The 13132-nt window shown below is 35.3% G+C and overlaps 1 protein-coding gene across 1 annotated transcript in view; it reads left to right on the forward strand.

Moving 5' to 3' along the window:
• The window catches only part of LOC126977472 (monocarboxylate transporter 4-like), an 86209-nt gene that overhangs the window by 56637 nt on the left and 16440 nt on the right, over positions 1 to 13132 (forward strand). The window contains exon 5 of the mRNA XM_050826304.1: positions 3614 to 3732. Coding sequence (XP_050682261.1) covers positions 3614 to 3732 — 119 coding nt within the window. The remainder of the gene's footprint in view (positions 1 to 3613; positions 3733 to 13132) is intronic.

Raw genomic sequence — 13132 nt, forward strand, 5'->3', positions numbered from 1 at the left:
CACTTTAAACGGCCAGATTGAGTTGAAACTTCGTAGATTTTTCGAGGACCGATGACAATACATTAATTTGATAAATTTATTCCATTTATCAATTTGCAAAATAAGATTTTAGTTAATTCATATAAGATTCATCTATAAGGCAGGAATTCATGTTCGATTTTAAATTTCAACCATTATCGTTTCTACGAAAGCTTTTTTTTTTAGTTTTTTAAACTATTTTTATTGATATGAAATTGTGTGCATAACATATAGACGATGCATATAGCCCAATGGTTAGTGACCCTGCCTACTGAGCTAGATGTTCCGGGTTCGAATCCCGGTAGGTACAAATCCAAGTAAATAACGCAAATCCCTCCGTCTGTATGAAAAGCAAGCGTGCCCTTTTTTGTACTTATTGTGACGTCGTTAAAATGCCAATGCATCGAGCCTAACGTTTAGCCACTCACCTCATCATTAGTTGACGTTTTCAGTACATCAATAGTCGGTACTGCTTATTACTAAAATGGAAAATTTATTATAAATCATAATATAAAATAAAATAAAAGCGTCTAAGGAAGAGCATTGCTCCTCTTTTCGAGTACTGAAGTACATACACTCGCGGCATCCATTTGACCCCATGTCTGTGGTGCAAACATTTATATGATGAATATGGATGTTTATTTCCGAGTCATGGATGTTTTTGTATTTATGTATGCTTAAGTGCGTTTATCGTATCTTCGATTATTAAATATATCGTTGTATTGCACCCATAGTACAGCCTACAGGCTATGGCCAGTTGGAGGCAAGATAATTTGTGTAAAAGTTTATAAATCTAATTATTATTGTATTCTTAAATTTTCATTTGAATGTAGTTTCTATTGCTTTGCTGCACTCATGTGTATTCATTCAAAATAAGTCATTTCAAAATATCTTATTAGAGTCAAAATCTATCAACCATTCGGAGATATATCAGATATATTGGAATCAAGGGTAATAAGCACCAAGGATTATCACACATTCCACACACATAATATCGCAAACCTCGCTCTAAACATTATATTTTACTAGTAAAGTCGTACTACTTTCAGCTGTACTATATAGCCATATTAATAAAAATATTATGCTGTAACTCAAATACAACATATTTTATAACTTTCGATATAATCCCTTTTTTAATTGAGAACATTAGAGATTTTGAAACAAACATTAGATTTTTATGTAATACTAGTTGACCCGATGTTGTTCTGTAGATGAAAAAAAATCTGTTTTATAGGAATTTGCCAATAATATTTCAAAACATCAAGAATTATTTCGTAAAAAAATGCTGCCTGTTGTTATAATGAAATTGTTTCACAGCGGAACTGTCAAACCGTGCGTCACTAAATTCTCTTATAGAAAATATGTCCATGCAAAACAAATATTGAATAAAAATAATTACGGGTCCCAAATCGTAGTAAAAACTATCCTATCTCTCAAGTTGGACCAAACTGCACTACATGAAGTAATCCCCACTAAAATCCGTTCATTAGTTTAGGAGTCCATCGCGGACAAACAACGTGTCACGTAATTTATATATATTAAGATATAGATTTTGTTATTTGACATTTTTATTAGAACTAGACCACTCCATAATAACAGACAGAGCATTGTGTACTTGGTTACATTGAACTTGCCTTCTTTTCAATTTGAATATAAATGGAGTGTCATATACAGACAATTGACCTTATGATTTCTTGTTTTTTCGCCAATGAATTATATTATAATTTTTATATTGTACAAAACTATATAACAGAAATATATATACACAATTTATTTTAATTGTAACAGAGCTTATGGCTAGACTAGGTATATGTTTTATTTTTTTAAATTCTTTATTCGTCTATCTTATAATAAATGAATATAAAGGCGGAATTACAGAATAAGGTACTATCCTACTGTGGATTCTGTGGAAGGGGCACCACAATTCAAACGATATTATGTTAAAGTAGACCACCAAAATTTGGAAGTTTTTACATTTTGATTGTTGCCAAGATTGAATAAAGTTTTATTTTATTAAATCTGAAACAAGTATGCATGCTAGATGCATGTTAGATTAGAATGAACAAACACAGATAATAAAATATTTAGTATGTTAGTTATAACTCAATATTATTTTGTTTAATATATTTACATAAATTATTTACAAAAGGAGTGAAAACAAGGGAGAAAAGCCATTATTGCTGGGCGGGGGATTTGAGGAGATATACAATTGTAGATGGAAGACTTCATTAAAGGGCAATTAAATCTATTCCACAGTTACACAGAAAATGTTCTCTAATTCTAGGTGTGGCAAGAAATACTAGAGTGTAAGAAAATGGTGTATAAACCATTTAAAACCGAAAATCACACTGACCTGTATAAATACCACTGGACAGGCTGTTCCATATGTTTGACATCATTTTTTGTGCCTTTAAGAAGCGCCACCCGCGAGCGTCCATAGAATTAATTTTGACTTAAAAATTGTTGCGAAGGAACGTACAATACTCTGATTTATTTTTGCATTTTGAATTAATTTCTTTCGTTTTCCATGTTATTTATACTTCAAGAATCAACGTAATAAAGTAAACAATTTTGTAAATAGTTTCCCATCATCTATCGATGTTTGCTGAGGTTGTCATCACTAGTTTTTGTACCGCAGACTCTCGCTACATGGCCAACAGCGGCAAAATGGCGAATATCAAACAAGCACAAAAGCACTTTGACAGCCGCTAGTCCAGTGGTATATAGTAGAGGTCAGTAGAAAATGGGTTGTTAAAACGTCAGGTTTCAAACTTCATTGATACAAAACATGTTGTAATAAAAGTATGACACAAATTTGTTTTGTATAAGGCTCGTACCGCGGTGTAAATACAAAAGACAACGCCAATAGTGACACAAAAGTTACAGTGCACCCGTTCGCGTCATGACCCGCGACCCCCGTCAAGCCAAGCACTGCGAGCGCAAATACGCAGTGTGAGACGGGGCGTGACCGCGAACTCAATACACTCACCCTGATTAAGACTTACGAAACTAGTTTGCTATCAATCAATCAGATAAAATAATTTTGGCTAATTGTTACTTAGGGCTTTTATCTTTTTTATCTTAAATAGGATTGTATTGTATATAATCTAGTTTATAAGTCTTAAATCTTGCAAATGTTATACCTCGACTTAAGTGTGAAGCGTTATTCAAAAGAATTGTTAAAAAACGTTTGTGTGGTAAAGGTTACTATAACATTAATGACTTTCTTAATGATACTACAGATTGGGAATGGGGTGATCGCCCTCAGGCTAAATAATAAGTTTAATTGTACAATATTACTTTGTAAACATATTTATTCGATGAAATAAAAAAGCCCACTGAGTTTGTTGCGCCCATTCTTCTCAGGTCTGAGGCATTCATTTTGGATTGGCGGGTAGTTTTTGACTTTCAATAAGTGATGTCACATCCTATTTTGAATAAAAATAATTGAATTTGAATTTGAATTGTAATTTTTAGTTGTTATTTTACTTGTGGAGGCTCATAAATGGCCCTTACTTACTAACATTTACGTTTATCTCTGTATTATGGCTGTCAGCCCCTAATATAAATAAATAAAATGTCTTCTATTATACAGCTGGATTGTTTGTGGAGCTGCGTTTCTCGCACACCTGCTATCAACAGGATTACAGCTAGCATATGGAGCGCTGCACGTGTACGCGTTGAGGCACCTGGGACCTGCTGCAGATCATGCTGGTAAGTTTTTATAGCACTTTCAATCATAGACTTAGAAAATACTAGCTTATAGACCTGACAACCTCATAATGCATGACCAAATTTTTATTTGTCAATGTGTGCGTGCGCTATTAAATTGTCTTAGTATTCAAAATGATAAGGAACTATTGGCTCACTGTTTACGACTTGTCAATCAAAATCAGTTACAGTAAAAATAGATTCGCTTAAATTTTTTAAACTTGCTGTATCTTCTTTAGAGATGTTTTTCTCTCTCATTATCTTGTTTCACTATAATATGATAGTTTGTGTAAATGAAATCAATATTTTCTGGTGTATGAACTGTTCTTCGACGTCCAGGCTTCTTCAAATTTTGTACAAACACATTTTCACGCCAATGACGAACCCATAACTTAACAGTTCTACGATTTGGCGCGTGATCCCTATAATTGATATTAAACTGACACCGGAATTCACGCCTAACTTCTTTTATCGAATTGCTTCTTATGTAAGTTTCTCCACAAAACACACGTTGTTGGACTGAGTAATAAAGGCATAAATGTATAAAGGCATTTATTTTTTCCTCAAAATTGATTCCTTTAGAATTTTTTTATGTCATTTCTACTCCATGAAAGTTCAAACGGATGATGATATCATGTCTCAAAGCAAAAACAAAATTAATAATTATTGATGAAAACTAACAAACTTCTCGAAGAAAAATGACGTTCCACGAAATTATTAATTTTAAATTTATTTGTGACAGACACCCACTTGAATAATAATTTACTTAAATCCCAAAGACTACAGAAGATAATCCAACAGAGAACAACCTGTTTAGTTATCTCGTAGGAAATTTATTAAATAATATATAATGGGTAATCTTATAACTATATTTACAATACTACGACTACATAAAATTAAAACTATCATTACGTGGAAGCGTACCAAGAATACTGGCAGCATTACCGCGTTGGATAGCAAGGCTTATCCGTTGACCGAAATAGCTGCCAGCGCTTGGGTTTCCAGTAGCCTTATTGAGGCGCGAAGATAGTATTTTGAACATTCTCCGCGCCTCTGGGCCCCACGGGCCAAGTGTCTCGACACCAAACGGCACAAAGATGTATGACTCACTGAGACCAACATATTTGCGACGCTTGCTGTCTTCGGCAGTCGAAGCAGCAGCCCCAGCACCAACTGACGTAGCCTGGACATGAGAAGGAGCCAGAGTGTCGACGCAAGTAGCGTCCCACACCAGCACCCTTCCCCGTGCCCAAGCCACCAGCGTCATTCCATCAGGACGCTTGCCATCGCGGCGGGTAATACCATTTGGCTCTAAAACAGCTGGTATATTAAGAGCGGCAAATGCCCTGCGGATGACTTCATTAATGCTGGCGTGACGACTGATACGGCCTGTCGATTTTAGGCAGGATAACCCGTGGCGTCCAAGAGCATCTACCTGAACGCCACATCTACATTGATGTGGTTCATTCAGTTTTATACCTAACCGGAGTGATATGCATATTGACAATGTCATATTGTCAAGTAGCGTTCCAATCGGCGCAGAAGGCAAGGCTTGTAACCAAAAGCCCGACTCATTTTGTGTCACGGCCAAAAGACGAGCACGCTCTGTTATGTCAGTAGATGAGATCAAAAGATCATCAAAAGCTGACTTACAAAGAAGTGCGTCCCATGCTTTTTGACACTTTAAATCGTCTGGAAAATTTTGAATGTTTGCAATATTTAGCCAAGCATTGTTAGCTTCGTTCAAATACACAATCTCTGAGTTACCTGGTACATGATTTACAATTCTAGTAACCAAAGGCTGCGCACTATGAACTGAAGATAGAAATGCTGGTAAGGCAACGCCCGAAACTTTGCGAGTACCCAAACCACCAAACCGTATCGGTAAAGAGGCTTGAGAGCATGCACGATCTGTAAACGCGCAATTCAAAACGGTTTCTAAAATATTTTTAAGTGAAATATCAATCACATCAAGCAAATTTGGAAATTTCCATAACGGGCTAGACCTTAAGAGGTACGTAAATTTTGGAACAAATAAACAAGACCGAATAATAGTTAAGGCCATATGAGAATTAATTTTCAATAATCTGTCCGAAACGTTATTAAATTTTTTAATGTGATCGTTTAAGATCGTTGGAATTGAAACAGGAAATAATGGCGCTCCAAGAAGGTCAAGTGAATTCTTATCCAAAACTTTAATATTGGGGGCAAGAACATTAAATTTATTGGTAATATCAACCTAGTCTGAAATTTGGAAATTTTCGCCGATAAAAAGCTCGCATTTCGAAAAATTTAACTCAAGGCCGATTGAGCTAAAACTTTCTATTACAACTTTCAAATCATCTAAAACAGAGTCCACTTCACCACCCAAAGTACCATCATCCAAGTACCAAACATTAAATTTTGATTTTAGTTTTGTTATGGCGGAATGAATGGCAAGGCTAAATATTGCTGGACCAAGAGGGTCGCCTTGCTGACAGCCAACAGAAGACCAAATATAATGATTTTTGAATAATAATTTGGATGGTTTACTATAACATTGCCAAATATAATGATAGATTGAAGGAACTGAATTTTTAACTTCTCTCAGCAGAGCTCCCCTATCAACAGAGTTAAAAGCATTTTTCACATCTAATTTTAAAAAGACATCACCAGAGTTCCTCTCCAAAAAAGTTCGCGCAGCGTGGACTGCAGCTTCGCAACCACTTTTGCAGCCGAAACCCAACTGAGTTGGAATGAATTTAGTTGATAGGAAAGGAGAAATATGTTTACAACAAATTTTAGAAACAAGGCGTCGAAATGTGCAGCCCACGGCTATAGGACGAATACCACCATCTTTTTTCTTAAGAGCACATATATTCGCACCATATAAAATTTCGGTAATTTCGGTATTAACTTTTCCAGAAAGCATGAGATTTACTAAGAGAACAATGTCCTCAAGCAACGCTCTACCCGCATCCCCTGTGGAAGGACATACCAGATCTTTAAGATGCTGGGGTGTCAGTCCATCGGGGCCGCCGGCAGAACCAGTCTTAAAGGACATTATTGCTTTTAGTACATCACCATCATTAGCCCGTATATAATTATCGGAAAAAGATGGTTCCGGAATAACACAATTAGCATCTGGTGATGGGTGTTTACTTTGTAAAGCCAAAAGTGTTTCATTTGAGTCGGGTGCCTGGATATCATTTAAAAAAAGTATAGATGCAGCACCTTTCACGTCACCGTCATTAACTTTCTGTTCTACTTTTCGAAAAATGTTGAATTTTGAATTTTGGTTACTATTTAAAATATTGCCAAAGATATTTGAGTCAGAACAATTTGATTTTATTTTCTGTGTGAGTGAACTGTGGTCATCTTTTTTTGCATGTAAAGATGAATATGCGAACATGAACAAATGCTCCCGACTATCTTTTGAATTTTGGTTTACTGTAGATCGAATGACTTTGGAGAGTGCAGTTGCAACAGTAATGCGAGCCCCTTTTGGATTTCGCTTTACTACTGGAACCGAATTCTTTAATTTTCCTAATAATTCCGAAAAATTTGTTGTAACATGATATGCGTTATTTGTCGAGGGCAAGGTGCTATGATGTATATCCGAAACTAACGCGGAACTGTGCTTTTTACCGGGGTAATGGGTAATCTATTATGGTGAACCCAGTATATAAAACACCACAACATTTTTATTTTAGTTAACCCGACGTTTCAAGACCTTTCCAACTAACAAGTAACTTTTACGCAAACATCTAATGTAAAACCGTTACAATTACACGCGTTTTAATCATTTGAAATTGTTTTATTTAAATGTGTAACACTCGCGTTAATCAAAAAAAGAATACTATTAAATTTTTAATTAAAATAACTTATTATAATAATGTAACATCTAAATATTCTATTTAATGATAGAAATAAGGGATTGCTTGTAACTATTTTTAGTAAGCTTCATAACATACATAATAGCTTTTAGGGTAAATGTATACACTTTTATAATAAAGTCCCAGCCACTGTTCAGGCATTATCTATAAATAAATTTAAATGTTGGTGGCTCAGTCGTAAATCCTATTACTCCACAGCTGAATATCTAAGTAATCGGACAGCCTGAGACTAGATTATGACTATTTTTTAGCAATAGAAATGACAGTACAATATTGTATATTTTTATTAAAAAGAGCGCAAAATTAAGAATTATGGGAGAGTTTCTTGCGCCGCTTCTCCTTTGTTTCCGAAGCGGTAGTAGTATCTAGTATATTAGAAAGGACATCAAAAAGAATTCTAAAGGAATAAATTTTGAGAAAATAAATGCCTTTTATGCCTTTTAATGCTAAAAAAAACGTGAACCAAATAGCAAGTAAATTGTATTCACAAATAAATGTGACTGTAAATCTGAGACACAATAATGTATGCGGGAATGAAACATCATTTACATGTTTATCGAAGAGAGTCACAGAATATCAGCTCAATAGGGATTTACTTTATGTAAGAGAGGAATTTACTACAATAGGACCCGATCTTTAAGATGGTGTAAAAGATTTTATTTGGCAATGTTACACAATTTAGGCCGCCAAAATCTCCAAAATAGCGGATAATTGAAACCATTTGACGGTAATTATATGTCTACAGAATATGAGAAGAAAATTAATTTTTTCTTTACAAATCCATTTTTTATAGACTTTGAGGAAAAAATCATCAAACTACCCCTAGCTTTTACAGTAAGAGACATGTTAGGTTTAAATAACTTTATTCTCATTAAGACCTATTGTCACTTACATGAGAAATTAATATTTTACAAATTAAAGTACAAATTAAGGTACTTAACAACAATGATTTTGGTAGGTACAGAATGCCATTCAATGTTAGGCAAACAGATAAGACATAAAACAACCTACATATGTTATTGAAACATTTCATAATTATTGAGTATGTGCCTTTGAAAGCTCGCCTGAAAAGAAGTCAATGTTTTGGAATTTCTTATTTCTGAGGGCAGGTTGTTATATATCTGATCTCCCTCAAAGGTTATTGTCTGTTTTCCATAATTACTTCTCACCATTGGCAGCTCAATATGACCTGCTCTTCGTGTAACAGTACTGGTTAAATTCCTTTTTTTAAAGAAGGATGTGTTAGTGTGATTTTTTTTTATTTAAAACCTTGTAAATGAGTAAGCATGTAGTGTGTGTGTGTATAATTGTCTGATTGTCATAATTTTTGTTTCTGTATAGATTTTTCCAGTTGAAGTTAAGTAGGGATAATGAAACAGTAGTTTTACTAGTTTGTTTTGTGTTGTCTGTAGTTTAACGAATTTCGACTTTGCAGTACAACCCCATATTTCTATGAGATACAATAGGTGTGGTTTAACTAGTGAGTTGTAAATTGTAAATCGGACACGGCGTGGAATAGATCTGACAATGTTTCGCAACATACCAATTAGAGATGATAATTTTGTTCTTACTTTATCGATGTGAGGAATCCATGCCATATCACTGTCCAAAATGAGGCCTAGATATTTCTCTTCTCTTTTTTCTTCGATTTGTTGATTTTTTATTCGATCGGCCTGTGCCAAAGAAACAAGTTCATTAATTGATTTTCCAAAGTATAAAAAGGCAAGTGTCATCAGCATAAAGTGTATTCTGTCCATGCAAACCTATTTCATGAATGTTGTTGACATAAATTAAGTATAAAAGGGGTCCTAAGATTGAGCCTTGAGGCACCCCGTATAAAGGTGATAAAGGCTTACTTTGATGATTATTTATTTTGACAATTTGCTGTCGTTGACTCACATATGATTCAAAATTTTTTAGAGCTATTCCTGTGATACCCAGATTTGCTAATTTCTGTAGTAAAAGTGTGTGGCTGACAGTATCAAATGCTTTTTTTAAGTCGATGAAAATGCCTAGAGCTATGTTTTTTTTGGTCAATGTTTGTTTTTGTTTTAGTAACTAAATCTATAGTAGCAGATACTGTACTGGATTGTGATCTGAAACCATATTGATGTTTGGAGAGTCTATTGAGTTAAGATAGTTTTGTAATCGTTTATGGAGTATTCTTTGTAATATTTTAGATAGTACGGGCAGAACAGATATAGGTCGATAATTTCCCGGTTCCGATTTTGAGCCAGATTTGAGACAGATAGGACAAACTTTCGCAATTTTCAGACTATCAGGAAAGATGCCGATAAGCATGAGGTGATTAAAACATTTAACTAGTGGTTGGGCTACGAGCGATTTGATGCATTTTAGCGTTTTTGTAGTAAGTCCATCTACACCAGTACTACATGATAATCATTCAAACTAGATAAAAACTATACAAAAATTTACTAATTGTACACTATTTAAAATGATATAGTTTTGTAAAAAAATGTATTATGTTTGTAATAAATTAAAATTACTTCTAATTCTTAATTAAGACTATGGCGATCTTGTGCGGGAGATGTAACCAAGCTCCGCTCGATTCCTAAAGGGCTTGGTCCCCAGCCTTTATAGAATAACAACAAAAAGCCGATATATTTATTACAATTTAAATTACAGTAACATTCACAGAAAATTAACGAAAAGATATAAATAGGATATGCGTGATAAAAATAATATGGAAAAAGAGGATAGCTAGGCCTTGTCAAACATACATAATAACTTAATATTTTTAATTAATGTTTTTCTTACTAGTTTTAACCCAAATGTTGCAATAGTGAAAGCTGACAAGATGAAAATACAAAAAACAATAAGTATAAAACAGGTTTGCAAACCGTACAGTTTTTTTTAAGTGTCTGTTCGGAACTGACGTCACATAGATGGCGGCTTGTCCCTCTAGACTTTTACGGGGATTATTGTTAAAATAAAAGAAAGTTGGTTGACGTCATTAATTATATCATAATAATGATAAAAAGGCATAACGTGCATAAAAGGCGTTTATTTTCTCAAAGTTGATTCCTTTCGAATTCTTTTTCCATGTCATTTCTAATATAGAGAGAAGAAGCGGTGCAAGAAACTCTCCCAGCATTATTTTTTTGCGCTCTTTTTAATAAAAATATACAATATTGTACTGTCATTGCTATAGCTAAAAAATAATCATAATCTAGTCTCAGGCTATCCGATCACTTAGATATTCAGCTGTGGAGTAATAGGATTTACAACAGAGCCATTTTTTAATAAAACATTTAAATTTATTTATAGATAATGCCTGAACAGTGGCATGGACTTTATTATAAAAGTGTATACATTTACCCTTAAAGCTATTATGTATCTAATGAAGCATACTAGAATTAGTTACAAGCATATATATTATTCAGTTTTATCATTTTTCATAAATGTATTGACAATGAACAGTCATAATATTTATTGCTTTAAATTTTTCTTTGAGAAACTGTCTATAACCAAGCTGATATATAGAACGAACAGTTCTCTTTTGCAGAGCAAACACTATGTAAATGTCAGCAGCATGACCCCACAGTAAAATACCATACGTCATGATGCTGTGAAAATAACTGAAGTACACCAATCTAGCGGTCGCATCATTAGTGTACTCCCTAATCTTTCTAACAGCATATGCCGCAGAACTGAGTAGTTAGCTAGTTGGGCAATATGTGGACCCCACTGAAGCTTTTTATCTAACGTGATACCCAAAAAGACCGTAGTGTCCACAAGTTCAAATCTCTGGTCATTTATAAGTACGTTGGTTTGTACCTCTGCTGTGTTTGGTGTAATAAACCGTAAACACTTGGTTTTTTTACTGTTTAAGTGCAGATTATTCGTCTCAAACCAACGCATTATTTTTGAGAGTGCATTGTTTACCTAGTCATCAATATCTGCACTTCGTTTCACTTTAAAAATAAGTGAAGTATCATCTGCAAACAATACAATCTCATGGCTATCATCTACCACAAACGTAGATCGTTAATATATATAAGAAACAAGAAAGGACCGAGAATAAAACCCAGCGGAACACCTATTCCCACAGGTTTACCCGAAGACCGTTTGCCATTTATATCGAATATCTGAACTTTTTCGCTTAAATAGGATTTTAACAGATTAAGGGCTGTATTTTTTACTCCATAATTCAGTTTTAGGAGTAAAGTTTCATGGTGGACGCAGTCAAATGCTTTGGACAAATCACAAAAAATGCCCAATGCATCCTGTGACTCTTCCCAGGCGTCAAAGATGTACTCAATGAGTCTAGTACCCGCATTAATTGTTGATAAGCCCCTAGTGAAACCAAATTGATTTTTGTTCAATAATTTGCATTAGCAGGGTCAAAAGAACTGCCCGATTTAAACAAAGGTATAACTTTGCTGTATTTCATGAGGTCAGGGAACACACCCTCATCTATGTATTCGTTAAATATTTTTGCTAATGCAGGTGCTATAATGTCAAGTATGTATTTTACAATATTAGTGGCGCCATAATTAATTTAAAGATTTTTATTATATCGCTACCTGTAACATACTTAAATTTCAAATCAGTTGAAGACACTGGTACGTGTAATCATGTGCTGCTTTTGGTGAAGAGTTAAGGTCTTTAAGGTCGTAATAGGGGTAATCACCTATTTCCACTTTAGCCTTGGGTAGCTGACATATTTTTAAAGTGATAACTTCATATGGGAGGGTAAACCGATTTGTAACGTAATGCTTTACGGCATCGGTTTATCTGGCTTCCCTTTCGGTCACTTATAGGGCAGCAATAGGCATAAACAATTTCAATATTAAATATGTAGTTCAACTTAGATAAGTTTAAGTTACAACTTCTATCGGGCGTCCCGAGACGCCCTGTACTTTCCCCGGGGCGTAAAAAGAATAAGGGAGTCCCAGGCCCATAGGTGTCGTAAGAGGTGACTAAGGGCTTTTTAGAAGTGGCAGAGTCACGCTGCCGTCTTTTGACGTCAGCACAATCAGGCCAGACTCGTCCGGGTTAATTACCACACTTGCACAGAATACCGGCGTGAAGTAGCGGTCTAGTGCCGCTATGTTTCGCATAGGTTAGTGTCGAGGACCGGTGGCCATTCCCCCCCCTCTCCACCCAAATTTGACAGCGGATCTTCAAAAGATTTTATCCTAGGAGGGTACCGGCTCTACCAGAGTCGGAGAATCCCTCCCCGAGCACTCTAGCTCGGGCTGCCGAACAAGCGAGGCAGTAACACCACGGCACCCCACTCCACACTCAACGTGGACTTTTGCAATATCAGGGGAATTCACTCCAATTTAAACGCCGTCCACCAACACCTTGTGACGGCGCAGCCGGCCTTGTGTTTTCTTACGTAGACGCAGATATCTCGATCTAGCGATACGTCATATTTAACGTACCCCGGGTACAAAATTGAGCACAATTTTTTTCCTCATGCCGGGGTATGTGTGTACGTTAGGGAGAATATCTGCTGTCGCCGTTTCAGCAGAGGGTAGATTTATAGGACCGCGTCCGCA

Source organism: Leptidea sinapis, chromosome 45, assembly GCF_905404315.1.
Source record: "Leptidea sinapis chromosome 45, ilLepSina1.1, whole genome shotgun sequence".
NCBI lineage: Eukaryota > Metazoa > Arthropoda > Insecta > Lepidoptera > Pieridae > Leptidea > Leptidea sinapis.